At 41.4% G+C, this 17,663-nt stretch overlaps 1 protein-coding gene across 1 annotated transcript; it reads right to left on the bottom strand.

Moving 5' to 3' along the window:
* Positions 1-2,794: 2,794 nt before the first annotated feature.
* On the bottom strand, positions 2,795-15,327 carry LOC309719116 (LON peptidase N-terminal domain and RING finger protein 3-like). Its single transcript, XM_082554977.1, has 12 exons — positions 14,448-15,327; positions 11,801-11,919; positions 11,571-11,693; positions 11,311-11,427; positions 10,984-11,203; positions 10,810-10,894; positions 10,515-10,629; positions 9,337-9,458; positions 8,713-8,871; positions 8,455-8,617; positions 7,748-7,897; positions 2,795-7,624 (listed from the first exon to the last, which is right to left on the bottom strand). The coding sequence occupies exons 1-12, from the start codon at positions 15,136-15,138 to the stop codon at positions 7,466-7,468; spliced, it is 2,223 nt and encodes a 740-aa protein (XP_082411103.1). The 5' UTR covers positions 15,139-15,327; the 3' UTR covers positions 2,795-7,465.
* Positions 15,328-17,663: the final 2,336 nt, after the last annotated feature.

The raw sequence follows: 17,663 nt of genomic DNA on the forward strand, positions 1-17,663 counted from the left end.
TATCATTTATGCTTGGGAACCAAATTACGATATTTTAGAAATCTCTAGTAGGCAGAGTTAAGATCAAAGACACTGAAGACGTCAAAGACGGAAAAGGATTTAAGTTAAAACCGAGCCCATAAATACCACTCTGTAACAGCGGATTTTCAAACGCTAGCTTTAAGAAAGAGACAATTTATCAGCAAACAAATAGATATTAAAATGGGCAATAATTCATCAACCGTCACCAACACACAGTCAGGGACACAGGAGACAGCTCCTGAACCTGAATCCAAGCCCAAGAATCAAAAATGCAAAAAATTGCTTGGGTGCTTGTGTCCGTGCTGTGTGGGTACAGACGACTCTGACACAGAGGACACAAAACGTGTTGTTTCACAACAAAACTTGCAGAATGTGAACAACATGGTTGTAAATGCCACTGGTATCACTATTCACACCCAATATAAAACTACTGCCAGTATTAATCAAACACACATCTTAAACAACCTGCAGATAAAGCCCCCATTGGGTTTGATGTAGTTTGTGTTAATCCTGGAAAACTAATTGGGACTTTAATTGGACTTTAATTTAATTTAATTGGCTATTCTTAAAATTTAAAACCTCTGAAATCCCTTGGAATGGTAGATGTGGCAGATGGCCGCCCTTCATTTAGCCTGGTTCTGCCGGAAGTTTCTCCCTCTTAAAAGGGAGTTTTTCTTCCCCACTGTCGCCTAGTTCTTGCTAAGAGGGGTTTGCCTGTTGGGTTGTTTTTTTTAAATAACTTTAAAAAAAAAGTTAACAGCTGGGATTGGCTCCAGCACCCCCCGCGACCCTGAAAAGGATAAGCGGTAGCGAATGGATGGATGAAAAAAAGTTAACCTCAATAAAAGTTTTTAAATTTTACGCTTATTTCTGTTTGTTTTCATTGTCTGCAAGTTATTTGTTATTCAGTTTAAACTGTGGGTAAAAAATGCTGTGCTGTCATGTGACCTGCTCTCTCGTGTGTGTGTGTTTCTTGTTTTGCATATATTTCAACCCAGCTACAAGAATTCATACTGATAACTGCAACATGTGGAACAAACGTGGAACAAATCAAACTGTGAACACAGTTGGTCACATCTAAACGCAGGCGCCTCATTGGTCAGTTCTACACGTCTGCGTGTAAAGTGATCTCAGAGCAGCAAGCTCTGCACCCACACTCAGACACCTCCAAAAACCCAGTGTTTTATTTTGTGCAACTACTTCCGGTAGTTGCACAAAATGCAACTAACGGAAGTAGTTGCACAAAATGACAGCAGTTGAAATTACTGCAGCCATGTGCAATAAATTTGCACTGTTGTTGCCTACTAAATAGTCATTTTAAAGAAGGGCTTGCTCCACCTCCTTGAGACAGCCTTCTCTTACTTGTAATTACTTGTAATCTGTTTACAATATTGTGGTAATTAACTGTGATAAATCTGTGAAAAATCACAAATCTTTTCCAGGATGAAATAGATCTGAAACAGAAATTTAGGAATTCCTCCACAAATGGTGACAGAGTTGCTGCAAGATGCCGAGTTTAATTTCAAATTTATATGAAAATGACTCAGGCGCTTAGCAACCCTTCTTATATATATACGAATTTAACCATGTGGTACCAGCTGAGTTGAATTCTGCTATTAAAAAGAGATGTATCGCGGGTGAGTTGAGATCATTGGTTCAAAGTGACTGATTGGAACAACTCAGTGCAGCCACTGGGCAACCAGTGACTTTTCCCAGTTGCAGGAAGGTTGCAATCATGTTTTTACTGTAGTGTGAGTGAGCTAGTAGGTAAACCAGACAGAGATGGAAATTTATTTAGTTGAAGTGCTACTTTGTTAGGATAGCTGTTGCTCCTGCTCCCAAGCCTTGTTATAAGTTACTATTTCACACTAGCCAGACTCACCTCTCATTTATACTTAACAGATACTCGAGACTTAGCTCTCTAAAGAAACCAGAGGAGCTTATTTTTTCAAAAAGCATATTCTTTTAGAGGGACTGAAAGCTGGAATTGTATGTTTTATGTCCTTCCAAACGATCATGGTTTTAAAGCAAAGCTTCTTTTTTTTTGTAAAAATAACTTTTCCCTATAATTTCTAAATTGTAAAAATTGAGCTTGAGTTTGATCCCGAGGCCTTTGCTGTGTGTGCTCCTGCTCTGTCGCCCTCTCTTTCCTCCTGAACTGTTGACTAAAGGTGACAAGCCTCAGAACAAATCTTGCCATGTAACAAGTAAACTGAACTGCCATTGTCTAAGAATCACAGATGCGCGTGCACACACACACACACACACACAAACACACACAAAATAAAGAGATGTCAGACTTGTTGTCCTCACCAGAGTTTGTTCAAAATAAAGAACAAAACCTTTTTTAGTTTATTCATGACTTCCTGCTTCAGACTGTACCTCTGCAAATTATTACATACTTTTTTTACTATCAGTAACTGATGTGAACAGAAAACATCAAAGAAATGTCAAGACATACATACATTCATCTTGCTTCACCTGGACAAATTTAGAGGTTATGAAGTTCTAGTTTGATAACATTTGAAAGAAGCAGGCCATGAAGTAACTGAAGTCTGTTCGTACATTTGAAAAGCGAAGGAGGGCTTGAACATTTCTTGAGGTTAGCAACAGACAGGGCAGGATACCAAGACAATGATTTCCTTCCTGCCCTTTTTTTCTGGACACCGTCTGTGCTTTAGTTCACAAACAGCCTCAGTAGCCAGGTATTTTTCCAAGAAGCTTTCGATCCATTAGGGAAGACCAATTAGTTGCTACTTAAATCAGACCAAACATTTGGAACCACTTTTCAAATACATCACACAGAAACCTTTGATATTACAGCTTTGTAAGCTAACATGTTTCATGATCTGAAGACTGATGGGCACAAATAAAAAAAGAGTAGACTACTGATTAAAGTCTCACAACTGTACATGGAAGAAACAACATTGTTAAGAAACTAGGAAGCATTTTTCTGCCTTTCTGGAAGTTCTCAAATAGGATGGCGGTTACACTTCCTTAATAAGTCAGTGTTTGAATTATGAAAGGTCAGGAAATCAATGAGCAATAGACACATCCTGTTGCTGTTGCATAGCTGGATGGCTGGAAGATCCAAATTTGTATTTTCTTCTACATGTTGAGAACCATTTCTGAGCATACAGGATAGGCCTGTCTGCTCTGCTAAACTAGTTTAAAAAAAAGTTTTTATTTGACTGGTATGATCACAGTTTTTGGATTGCTACAATATATCAAAGTGATACAGTTAAACTCATCTTGACCTTTAAGGATTCAATCCCTGACAACAGGACAATGTAACCGGTGCTGTTCCATCTTTTCTCATTTCGCTTCTGTGAATGACTGAGCGTACAGAATCTCCATGGTGACAAAACCATCATTCAATTTCAAAACCCACAAAAATTTGTAATAATTTGAGTACCTCTAGTTAAAGTTAATGTAGCCATGAGGAAGCTGTGTGCTTTAAAAATAATAAATTGGGCTGTAGCATTTAGCTACTACTGGCTAAGTCACAACAATTACCCTATCACTGACGTTAACCTCATTTAGACATTTTTTAAATATATCTTATATTTGCTTTCTTGTCATGACTCGTTTGAGATGTTGTTTGTGCGTTAAAAGTTAAAGCTAGCAACAGGTCATCTTAGATTTGAATAAAAAGTAAATAGTGGGAATAAATTAATCAGGGACTGCTCAATTTATTGTTAAAATGTGTGTTTAACACAAAGTGTGAGGCATATCAGGAGGGGGGGGGGGGGGGGGGGGGGTGTACTGCTAAGCTAACGGTTAACTTTATAAATAGCCGATTGCCAGAGGAAATTGTCTGGTTTCACTGAACACTCAGCAAGAAAGCCAGAATATACATTTGCCAAAGTATGTAAAGAAAATAGAAACATAGCCCACATTAGTGGTTATTGCTAGTTGGTTGGTTTTTGTATGGACAGACAAGAAATGTTGGTATTACGTCACACTAAGTTCTACTAGATGCCAAAAATCAGCCGTGGAGCCAGTGGTTGGTTTGCAGAGCTTTTGACCTCCAGCCACCATCAGTGGGGCAGCCTGCTGAAGAGGCTAAGTGACCAAAAACACCAACAGAGATTTGCCCTACTCAGTGTACCGTCCCAAGGTAATGCTACAAACTGCCTTGGCCACTCTTCTTTGTTCTTTGTATGGGAATAAATTAGCACAGTGCATAGCGTTATTTCAAGTTAAATGCACCAGCTGTTGAAGGTTTTACTGCGAAGTGAAACTTCAGTTTTCAGGGTGATATTTGCAACAACATATGCTATGTTATCAAGAGAGACCCAAGTTATTGCACAACACATCACCATAGTTGCCACTGCGTTTAAGTAAAAATGGAAGAATTCAAAGTTAAGGCACTAAAACTGCTGCCAGAATGAAAGACCGTTCAGAGATATCAAACCAAAGTCTATGTTTCTGTGATTTTTGTTTTAATGTTTTTTAAAGAACTGGCTCCTCGTGCTGTTTTAGAATATGTGGCAAATTTCCCTTTATTTAAATATTCCAGACTGATTAATGTGAAAAGGTTCAAGCATGACACCTTCACACAAATGCATGATTATATGATGACTATTCCCTTTCCTGTCCAGTTTGAGCTATCATTTTTATTAGTAGTTACCATTCATAACAGAGGGTCAGTCATATAACATGACTATATGTTATATCTGTTTGTACAAATATCTGTTCAGGCAGTCTTCTGTAAGAATTAAACATAACATATTACAATGCCAGAGGCTGAGGCCATGGTTCTCAGCCGGAAAAGGGTGGAGTGGAGTGCCCACTCCGGGTCGGGGACAAGTTCCTGCCCCAAGTGGAGGAGTTCAAGTATCTCGGGGTCTTGTTCGCGAGTGATGGGAGAAGGGAGCCGGAGATCGACAGACGGATTGGGGCTGCAGCTGCAGTAATGCGGACGCTGCACCGGTCCGTCGTGGTGAAGAGGGAGCTGAGTGTAAAAGCGAAGCTCTCAATTTACCGGTCGATCTACATCCCTACCCTCACCTATGGCCACGAGCTGTGGGTAGTGACCGAAAGAACGAGATCGCGGATACAAGCGGCAGAAATGAGCTTCCTCCGAAGGGTGGCTGGCCTCTCCCTTAGAGATAGGGTGAGAAGTTCGGCCATCCGGGAGGGGCTCAGAGTAGAGCAGCTGCTGCTCCACATCGAAAGGAGCCAGCTGAGGTGGTTCGGGCATCTGACAAGGATGCCCCCTGGGCGCCTCCTGGGTGAGGTGTTCCAGGCATGTCCCACCGGGAGGAGGCCCCGGGGCAGACCCAGGACACGCTGGAGAGATTATATCTCTCGGCTGGCCTGGGAATGCCTTGGTGTTCCCCCGGATAAGCTGGAGGAGGTGGCTGGGGAGAGGGAGGTCTGGGCCTCTTTGCTTAGGCTGCTGCCCCCGCGACCCGGCCCCGGATAAAGCAGATGAAGATGGATGGATGGATATTACAATGCCAGACACAATACACGGCCAATTATTGCTGTTTGACTCTGTCACATTGCAAGTGTATCAACGCCTTATCGACAAATTATTTATCAGCCACGTCGTATTAGCCTCATGACAGGGCTTAGGCCTTCCCAGTGCTCTCACACATGAAACGCAGAAACATCGGTGAGTGAAGAAAATCATCAAATACAATTAACGTAAAAACATGTAGAAATCAAAACACACGTATAGAAAACAAAAGAACCTAAAGGCAAAGCCCAACAGTCTCCGGCGTTTGTCAGAGATCGGCTTTTGTAAACCGTGTAAAAACAGTCGCGTCACAGACATCAGCAAGGCCTCGATGTTCATTTGTTTTTCAAACAACTTTTTTTCTCAAAAATATGATGGCGGGTTTCCAGACAAGCTTTTTGCTTTGTTTTTTTTGTTTTTTTTATGCTGCTGTGAATTTATTATTTGGAAGCAACAACTTTCCATTAAAACTGGTTTAAATGGTATACAACTGGATCCACACCATCGTCTTTGTGTGCGGATGGAAGGCACCGGCCTTTACAAAAAACATCAGTTGTGTTTTGCTTTGTTGCGTCACCCTTTACCAAAGAAAAAATTAATTAAAAAAACAAAAACAGAGAACTTTGCTTTTTTCTGCCTGCAATGTTCGTTTCCCTTATTTGATGTAAAAGTGCAAATAAATACTGAATAAATACATTTAGCAGATAATGGCATCAAACTCCAAATATTGTTGGTAGTGAGTCCATGATGCTGAATGATGCTTCTCACAGCACGAGGATCCAAATATGTTCAAGTCAACACACATAATCAATGTGGATCACCAGCCATCATCTAGAAAAAGGTTTGGTTTGAGGGCGTGCCAGCTTCATGTTGGTGCCACATTTTGATTGTAAAAGCTGCGTATAGGTGGAGTTTAAAAAAAAATGTAATTAAAAAAAAAAAAAAAAAGAGGAGGACTTTGGAACGTGAGCAGCTCTCTTTTTGTGAAATGTAAACAACGTCACTGCATGCATAAATAAAAACTATGAATAAATAACGGAAATCAATGTCAAAACATACAAAAAAATGAATAAAACAAGAACAAAAAGCTTTTAAAGCACACCAACGTAAAAGCTGATTCTCTTGTTATTCGTTTGAATGAGAGAGGAAGAAGGGAGGAGCCATGAAGGAAAGACGGAAGAGCTGATGGACTAATTATTGCAAGATACACTAAAGGTGGTAAGAGAGTAGTTGAAGTAAACAGAGTATATTATGTAGGGAGAGTACATTTTTCATATTCATACTAAGGTTTTATCTTTCTTCATTTGTACACTTAAAGACAAACATGGTCGGTTAAATGACTCGCCATGTCCAGCTATGATTTGATTTGCAGGCTGTTTCGTTGGGAGGATCATTTGTCTTTGCTCTGTAGGTGATGTTCAGACAGGAAGCACATATATGACACTCGTATTGGGTTTTTCTGACAAATCTTTTTAGAAGACGCTCTGACCAAACTGCAAAGTGTGGCAAAAGGAAGAGCAGAGAACTGCAAACATGGCAGACAGACAGAAAGGTGAGAGTAGCAATCTGGGCAGATTAAGAGATCGCAGCACAGCAGCTTTTTCTTATACACAAAAAAAACAAACCAAAAAAGTACACCTAGCATGTGCATATGATCAACAAACTACAGTGATGTAACAGCGTGACGACTGATGGTTTTAAACAGACAATTGTGATGCCAGACTCCCCGATCTGTCTGAACACAGCTCGAGTTTGTGGGTCTGCCAGGACTGCTGCTCTGTGAAAGTGATGACGGAAGGCGTCTGTTATTCATTCAGATCCACGTTATCTCAACTGTTGCTTAGTTAAAGTTTGCTGTTGATGCTTGGATGACATCGGCGGGGAACGGGGAAGGTGCGACGCCTTCAGCGTCAGTTCTTTGTGCATCAAAAAGGAAGAACAGCAGGTCAACTGCTGCTTTAGGGTCAGCCGCGCGCGTCACCGGCTCCTGTTCTGCGACATGAAGAGCAGCACCTTGCGGATGCCGCTGAGACGGTTTCTCAGAGACGTGAGGGCGAGGAACGGTAGCTGAGCTCGGCCCTCTAAAGGAAGAACTGCTAGTAACCACCAACACCACGAGGGACCATTAGGGCTGGCCTGCAAGCAAAAAACACACAAGTGAGATGGTTTTAAAGGGCAAAATGAAGTAGAAGAAAAATTTGGATACTTTAGTCCCACTATATAGAAATAGAAGCTATAAAAGAAACAGACTGTGTGTACCTGAAGTTCAGAGTCTTTGTCAGGCATTGGTCCGAAGTGGCCTTCAATGCGAGCTTTCTGCTCAGCTTTCAGAGAGTTGACCCAATACACGGCCTGCTCGTACACCACGTCATGCAGACACTGCAGCTCGCGCTCTGCTACGCCCTCCACCTGCAGACAACAACACCTCTGAGCTTTAACATCTTAGCAACAGCTCACCATCCTTCTCTAAATAACTCTCCAGGTGGAAAACTTCACCTTTGCTGCATACATCTATAGACTAGTTCTTACAACCATAAAATCTTTTGAAAACAGATGCAAAGCTTGACTTGTGCTTCTGGCTGAGTAACGGAGGGACACTGCATGCTTGAAAAATCCCAAAGTAGCCACAGCATACTGTATCCTGCTTTATCATCTCTTTTTTCTTCTAAATGAAACCATATTTTAATAAATGAGCATCACACTGGATTAAACAAGACTTGAAACTTGCAACTGGGGCTCTGAAATAATCGGAAAATGTTTACTCGGGTTATAAATCAATTATGAAATTGGCTTTTCTTTTTCAGTTGGTGTTGGGTTGCCCCCTGCTGGCCATTAGAAAGAATGCTCGTTTCAGACACTTGTGCATCAACTTGTTTTCAGACCAGGATGTTAATAACACCTTATAAAGTCTAAACTCATCCTGTCATCTCTCACTCTCCCAGCTCACAACCCCCACCACCTCATACCTTAACATCTTCCAGGTACTCTATGTCAGCTGTGTTGTAGCCGTCCCTCTCGCTGTGCTGAATTACTTTAAACCTCCGTTTGCCTATCGTGTCCACAACCGAGCGGCCGTCGGAGAAGAACTTGACATCGCGGATCTCCAGTAGGCACCCGTAGTCGGCAAACCTGGAGGCCGAAGGAGAAAGCGCAGGGAGCAAGTTAACATTATGTGCATTCATAGTCCGACACCAACTCCACACAGCTGCAGTCAAAGTACTAACCCTTTGAGGTCATCTCCCAGACACATGCCAAAGCAGTTGGTACCCGTCTCCATGCATCGGCGAATCATCAGTCTGTAGCAGGGCTCGAAGATATGGAGAGGGCATGGCACAGTAGGGAAGGCCATGGTGCACACGAATATAGGCACATTCTTGTTAAGACTAAGGGGAGACACGGAAAAAAAAAAGTCTTTTTTATTTTCATTAAGGAGGAGATATCGTGTAAAAAAAACAAAAAAACAAAAACAAAACAAAACAACAACTTTCAATTAAAAATTCAACATGAATGAAAATCTTTTGTAAAAAAAACAACAAAAAAAGTTAACTTAAACTCCAGGTGAACTTTAGGCCAAATGTAAAAGACACTGGTTAACGTGAGAGTGAATTAATTTATGCATCGGCCGTCAGGAAAGTGACACATGAAGCCTGAATGACCAACACTCAGAGATCACTGTGTCGGACACGTGTGCCGTCAGTTGTAGGTCAGTAGGTCAAACAGCCGAGGATATTCTCAAAATGTTAATGTCACACGTAAGCTGCAATCCATCAAAAGACTTGCTGGGAGAAAGAAATATAAGCAGAGCCTGATAATAAGACAGTGGAGAAGAGCGGGAAATATGAACTTACTTGGAGAGCTCAGCCATTTCCTCCAGGTGGATTTTCTGTCTTTCCATGAGCTCAGAGGGAAGATACTTCGATATCAGGTTCTCAGTTATTACCGTCTTACAGTATTTCCTCTGGACCAGATACTGGAGACAGACACAATGAATATGTTAACAGCAGCAGAATGACACAATAAGGATGTCTCCTGTGGTTGTTGTCCCACAACCTTGTTAGTCTGACTGGTTTCAAGGGATCCACAAATCAAATATGCTCAAAGCCCTGACAATGACATTATTACTGGAGCATAAGAAATGAACCAAACTATATAAAACATGGTTTCTGCAACAATATAAACAATATTATAAAGACTCAACATTCATTAATATGCTAGGTTACCAACTCTGTATTTATAACAACTCTGGAAGCCACCTTAGATCAGTAGCTTACAATAACCCCCAAAGACTTGTGGGATAAGTTGACACCACCTTCCCCAACATCAAATATCCTTAGCAATTATGTTTAGTAGACCGTTTATCAATTAGCATTTTTTTTTTTAACCCAAATACCTTAAGCATCCATCCTCTATTTTTTTTATTCATATACGTATGTGTATGTATATATATATGTGTATGTGTGTGTAATATATATATATATATATATTCAATATCGGTTCAATATCGGTTCAATATCGATACGAATATCGTTGCACCCCTAATATATATATTCATTCATTTACTAGCTAACCATTTCAATAGCTAGCCAAACGTCTACCAGTTTTCCATCTTTTTATTTCAGAATTTCAGCTAGCTAGTTTAAGCCACATTTTATTTATCATGTGTAGCTAATAATTACTTTTGTTTATGCCTACTGTTAACCCCCCCCCACACACACACACACGCACACACACAAAGCATATCTTTTAGCAAACTTTAACTGTTAGCCATACCTATAACAAGCTTTTTAAATTTTTCATTATTGCTTATCTATATAGTTACTTTAAATTCTTCACAAAACCTTTTCAGAGCTCATAAATTCTCTATAATTTCACTGTTTTTTCTCTTTATATTAGGTAATTTATCTTTCCACACAGCACCTTGCTACTGCAGAGGAATAATTATACCCCTGGTTGGTAATCATTGCTTAGGCCTTATTGAATGTGGACGGTCAGTCTGAAAAGTTTATTGAATTCCCATGCCACCTACCTCAGACATATCCTCTTTACAAAGGGGACACTTTGGGTTATGGTCCAGACATCTCTCCAAACACTGAAGACAGAAAGTGTGCCCACACGGTGTTGTCACTGGTTCATAGAACAGTCTAGATGGGAAACACACAAACAGTGAAAAACCACGGACAAACAAGGGCAAGCTACACTACAACAGCAATAAAATGCCTTATTTAAAGCGTAAGATTCAGTGTGTTTGCATTCTGGCCCTACACAGCCTGCTTGTCCAGTGTCAGTTGCGTAAACCTAGCTGTAAATCAAACTGCTCTCACCTCATACAAAGAGGACACTCCAGATCTGCGGGGTCAAAGAGGTCGTCATCCACAGAGCTCAAATATTCCGGCTCCTCGTTTGGCTCTAAATGTAGAGGTAATCAACAATAAATACAATGCTGAAGTTGCTAATAGTATATGACAGCGTATGATTGTGCAAAGCTGTATAATCACCAGATTTGGATCTCTTGTGATCGTTGTTCTTCCCCTGAAGTTCCACCTTTGCCTCCTCTTCTGAAATCCTTCGTTTCCGTTTGGTAAGGAAGCACTGGTCAAACCTCCCGACCTCTGTCCTCCCCTGACATTTGCTTTGATTCTCCTTTGGTGACCTCTCTGGTGCAGGGAGAGTCGAGGTAAGATAAGACTCTGGAGACAGTGATCCGGGACTAAGGGTCTGAGGATGGAGAGTAAAGATGCAGAGAAGAAGAAAATAAATTAAAGAGAAACTTCATGTGGACTTGATTTGGATTGGCTGACTTCCAGACGTGGAACATCTCTTACATGGAAGGGAGCACCGATGCTGTTTTTGATGTGTGCTCTGGAAGACAGTATATTGGTGTAGTCAGAGATGTGTTCAGGGACCTGATCTCTGACTGGAGCCAGCAGATCACTCAGGATCTGAAAGAGGAAAATAAGCCATTATGTCATTATTTTGATGACACTGCAAATACACACTTAATGTTTTCCCTTAAAACATTAAATGATTTGTTGTATTTAATGTGCAGTAGGGCAGGTCACAAGATAACAGTGGTCATATTTACCTTGTAAGCCTCAGTCTTAGCAAGTTTACAGTCAGGCTCTATGGACAGACACACTAGGTACTCTCTTAGAGCCTCCTCACTCCTGCCCAATGACACCAGGGCCTGGCCCTTGCGAACGTGACCCTGTACACAAAAGAAACATGCAGCATGTTGCAGCTTATTCACTTTGCTACTACACTAGGGCAAGTGTTTAATATAATGAACTAAAAGCTACAGTTTCTCTGCTGTACCTTGGACCAGTGAGGCATCAGTCTACAGGCCATCTCAGCGTCCATCAGAGCCTTTTCGTGTCGTTTCAGGCTCGAGTGGATCTGGGAGCGGTTACTAAACAGTATGTGGTCTGTTGGTGCTGGAGAGAAGAACCCAAGCAACCGTTAGTTGTAAAATTTTAGGAATGGCGCTACGTGTTTTCCACTTATTTTTTCCCTTCTTCTAATAAAATATTTTTTTAAACTATAAAAGAAAAGGAAACGTTTCCAGAGCCCAGAGTTATGAATTTAAATGGCCTTTCTGTTCAACCAGCAATTAAAAACAGTAATGATTATTTGACAGTTATATGGAGGAGCAATCATTTAAGGAACAGACTACTGACCAGTTATACAATAATTTAAATAATTCTTCTGACAAGAACTCTATATATTCTAGTTTTAGCTTCTAAAATAATAAAATTAATTCTTTTAATCTCTTCTTTTAAAACCAACAGCCCGACCGATAGATTATTCTTAATACCCATATCTATATTTGGCAGTTTAAAAATCAAATATTCCGATACATCAGCCGATATTTTTTCATTCAGACACACAAAACATAAACAAAAACATGTTAACATGACAACATAACACACACAAACATCTTCAGACTGCTTGTTGACTGATATCAATTTACACTGAGGTGACACATACCGCATATATGAGCAGCCAGCATGCTTAATAAATAATAATAATAAATAATTAACTGTTTATTAATATACCCTTGTTCCCTGTAAGATCTGAGCCTAGTATAGAATACAAATAAATAACGACCACTATATTTTCCCTTTTCAAATGTCTTAAACAGTATCCGCTGGCATGTTATAACGCTGAGTGAATGTTTAAAATGGGTTCGTTTCGACATTACAAAACGTGTTAAGAAAAAAAAAAATGACTGCCTTATAAAACCATGCAGTACTATCAAGGTCACCCACATTGTAGGTTTCATAACGTGAAAAACTTATGCAAATACCACTGATAGCCTTATGGGAACCGGAAGAAGATATTTCCCCAGCTTCACTACGGGAACAGGCAGCAAATCACTCAAAGAACCCCAAACATGACAGAACGAGCCAAAGTAGGGCCTGTAACTGCACAGGCGTCAGGCACAACACAAGCATCACAGAAGGAAGATTGATTAGCACTGTGGTTAACTGCAGGCAGCCTTGCTGAACATAGATGCATACACACAAAGATACATATCACACAGACCTGCTCTAATTATAACTCTTTAGACTGGCATTCACTCTTTGGAGACCATCTCCAGGCTTAACTGCAGCATGCCTAAATGCAACTTTGGGCCTGATCTTCACCTCGAGCCAACATTACTCTGAAAGCATAACCCTTAAAAAAAAAAAAAAAAAAAAAAGGTCAGTCCTTTGGGAATGGACTCCTTTTTTTAAAAAAAAACAAAAACAAAAAAACCAGTGCTTGAAAACTTTGACCCCCACCACGGAGGATTTTGGCCTTCCACCCAAAAGGAATATTCTTCTATTTTTTTTAAGAGGTGGGGTTTAATTTTGACAGAAAGCCAAAAATAACAACAGGAAAATGCACAGAAGTCATCCAGGAAAACCCAGCATACATCCATCTGTCTATGAATAAGGTGATGTGGAACTCAGTTTCTGCAACTGTGAAAACCTTTGTTAATTGTGATCTGTCAGAACACCTTTAGGAAAACATGTTAGAACCACGTTGAATCATCAAAAAGCCCAGTTGACAACTGTGGGTGCTCTCCAGCTAAACTCCTGCTTTGAGATAAATGTGGGAACCCAGTAGTCAGAAATGTTCGGTCCTTATGCAACGTAAAAATACTCTGCCTGTCAGCTGTCAGATAGTCAGCAATGGAAAATATGGCACACTTTTTAAAGGAGAAACACTAGCTCCAAACTTACACAACTAGCCTATTAAAGTGACTGAGCTACAGCTGCACACTGCTGTAAAGTCTAATGAGGACAGGCTAAGGATCCAAGACGCAGAGGGCTGTAGTTTGATCTCTGTGTTAATCACTACATTTAACTGATGAAATAGGAAAACAACGAAGGGGCATATGGCTCTTTAAATGCTACTTAAATTAATGCATGTCAGCAAAATGTTAAATTAGGGATTGCCCCTAGCTCACTGCCAGTGATTCCTGTCTGAAGGTCACAGTTCACCTATGTTATCACCATCCAAGCTCTTCCCAATTAAAAACAAAACAAAACACAAAAACAGAAACTGAGCGCTGGTGTGCCCAGCGGTGACCTGCAATAATACCCTTGACCTACATTTGCCTGATCCATTGTTTGACGTTACACAATGAGGGAGCGGGGGGGTTACGTGCTTACGCAATGTTTGGTCCACTGGCCCAGCCCACATTACCCTGTTATCCAACACATGGCGATGTGACTCTTAGATGCCAGCAGAGAGGTGGCTAGCTACTGTGTCACCGCCACGATTATGACTAATAAATGTGGAACAGCTCGACCTTGTTATTTTACTGTACTTTTTACATAAACACACCTGACATGCTGTTATGGAATAATAGGAAAGTTACAGAAGTAGGCTACAGCAGCCCTGTCACACACACACCCTTTCTTTTTGCTTCTTAGTAATAATAAGAATAAGAAGCAGCAGCTCGGTGTCTTACCTGCGAGTATTGCTTGGTTATACTTCTCCAGGGCAGCTTCCATCTTTTTCTCGGCGTACAGTGCGTTGCCCTCCCGCCTCAGCTGGCCGGCCTGGTACTGGGTGGGGAACCACTTGGCCAGCAGGTTGCTGAGGACCACATTCACCCTGAGACCTAGGCTGTCGCTCACTGCTGAGACATTCTTACACTCCTTACACACCACCGGTCGCTCTTTCTCTTTCCTCTCCCTCTCCAGACACTTTTTACAAAAGCAGTGACCGCACGTCAGAGTCACCGGCTCGAACAGAAAGCTCAGGCATATCCGGCAGGAGAAGTCTTCATACCCGCAACCTGTGGCACCCGCTCTCGGGCATACAGTTGCACCTGCCTCCTTTGCCCTACACGGGTTGCCCCGTTGCCTCTCACCCTCGTCTTGCCTCCGTATAGTACCCGACAGGTACTCTATGAGGTTGGCCAGGTGAGTGGGTCTCAGCCTCTCTATCTCCGAGGCTTGCCGGTACACATCAAACGCTTCCGTGAATTTCCCCCCGAACGCGAGCGCGTCAGCCCGCTTCACCATCAGCTCCCGCCGGCTCTGCGGATCTCCGAGACACGCCAGCTGGCACTCGTAGATGTCCGCGGCCAGGTCGAAGTTTTTCGACTTGAAAGCCTCTGCTGCGAGATGCAGCATGCTCTCACTCTCCGTCCCCATACAGAGCAGGCTGTCCGAAGCGTATCAGCTCATCTACGTGGTGCATGTCTGCACCCCAGCTGCTGCCATTCACGTCTGTCCCCTCCGCTGCAAACGACTGACAACTCGGCACGTTCATGCCCTAGTCCAGGAAGGACCGATATTATTCTCAATGGACCATGGCGAGGAGGTGAAAAAAAAAACTGTTATGTAAAAGTTGTGTCACGTGACGCCGGCCAGCTGTTCTCATTGGACGAGTTTGGAAAACTGTTACAAAACAATCTGCCATGTAACAGTTTCAGTGTCGGGGCCATGGGGCGGGATGTCTGACCTGCATGCTGGTTTCTTGTAAACAGTGACCAGGGTTCCCAAAGAATGACACCATTTAGTGGGACGACATGTAATCGATCTCAATTGACCAAGAGTATGAAAATTTGTTGTAGTGTCACAGATTTGACATGGTTCAGCATGTATTTTAGTGTGTCTCATACTATCTCATACTAGTGACAATCTGAAAAGAGAGCATGTCAGGCTGTTTTTAAAATGTGCTTTAATTTGTTCAAGTTTTCAGTAACATTTTCTTATAGAAAAGATTTCTTCATTTAGGCATTCCAAAGTAAATAACCCATGCGTGCGGAATTTTATAGAACATTACTTCCTGTTCCAGTTGAGCTTACACAAGAAACTGTCAAATGCATGCCCTGCTAACAGCTGTTGTCAGCATCTTGTTATGTGTCTAACAAAACTGAGTTACATAAATATTCTTTTATTTAACTTCTGGGCAAAAAAAAAGAAAAAAGAAATTCACATATTCCTTTTTTTCCCATTACAAAAATAAAGGAAAAACAAAATCCAAAATATTAAAAAAGAGAACAAAAGAAAACACAATATCTTAGCCATCACCTCCTTACTGCGTGATTTTAGTGGCTGCAATTACCCATCCCACACACCGCCACCATAAAACAGATAAGATATGGAGGTTTCCCACGTGTTACCAGCTTCAAGGTAACCATTGGTCATGGAATCGTAACTAAAAGGTACTGACCTCCATATTTTGCAAGAAATGCAGACGGTGAATGTATTTTTTGTGGAGGAAGGTAGGATTTTTCTTTGTAAATTTGATGTAAATGATCAAAACTGGTCTTAACAACTGTGGTCGGTTGTATTTCGAATGTAAAAGCCATTTTTTTAAAAACTACCAACACCGAGGAGCAATAAGAAACAAGGGGGGCAGGGACATCCATTAACCAGTCCAGATGAGGGACAATTTCCAGATACAATCATTTTGGTCTTGTTGACATTAAGGGGGGAAAATTTAGTGTTAACCAGTGTTTGCTATCTTATAGACAATCAAACAGAAGCGTCAGTGGGATAGAGGCATCAAATCTAATAGGGAAATATATTTGGATGTCATCAGCAAAACAATGAAAGGGAATATTGTGTTTCCTGAAAATTGATTCTAGAAGCAGCATAACATCAGAACCACCTGCCTGTTCTTGTGCCGGTCCCCCTTTTCTGCCAAAACAGCCCTGATCCATTGAAACATGGACTCCACTTGGTCCCTGAAACTGTGCCGTGGTATCTGGCATCAAAATGTCATCCACAGATCTTTTTAGTCCTATAAGCTGCGAGGTGGGGACTCAATGAATCAGACTTGTTTGTCCAGTACATCCCACAGATGCTCAATTAGACTACGATCCTGGGAATTTGGAGACTGCGTCAAAACCCCAAACACATTGTTGTGCTCCTCAAAGCATTCCTGAACCATTTCTGTTTTGTGGCAGGACACATTATCTTGCTGAAAGAGACCACAGCCATCAGGAAATCCTGCTTGCATGGTCTTTAGAAATGACATGTACAACCTTATGTAAGTTGTACGTGTGAAATTTACAACCACATTGATGGAAGGGCCGAGGTTTCCCAGCAGAACATTGCCCATTGTCCAGTTCTGATGCTCAAGTCCCCATTGTTGGTGGATAGGGGTCAGTATGGGATCCTTGAATGGTCTGTGGCTATGCAACCCCATACCCACTGTGTATTCTGACATCTTTCTGTCAGAACCAGCATCAACGTTTTCAGCAATTTGAGCTACAGTAGAATGTCCACATGGGCATCTGTGAGCTTTGGCATTCCATGACCCTGTCGCTGGTTCACCTGTTTCGATAAATACTGACTGCTGCAGAATGAGAGCTGCAGTTTTGGAGATGGTCTGACCCCACTGGACACTGTTACCACAGATTTGCATTGAAGGCCCTGTCACTTTATACTAAGTTGTAATTCCATCTCCTCTTCTAATTTTTCTTATCTTAAACTTGATAATGCTCCATACAGATTGGAAATTGGATCCCTACTGTGACCTCTGACCTGAATCTTTATTAAGCACCTTTAGATAGGTGTACCCACATATTTAGACGTGTATTTAGAATGTTTTTATTCCCTAACACGTGGTATTTGTATAATATTTAATTGTAAAATCAAGATATTCATGACTTCTGTCACTGATCTGGAGGAGTTGGAGTAATTTTATCTAAACACAGAGTTCTGAC

Source organism: Aulonocara stuartgranti (assembly GCF_965226115.1).
Source record: "Aulonocara stuartgranti genome assembly, chromosome: 2".
NCBI classification, from domain to species: domain Eukaryota; kingdom Metazoa; phylum Chordata; class Actinopteri; order Cichliformes; family Cichlidae; genus Aulonocara; species Aulonocara stuartgranti.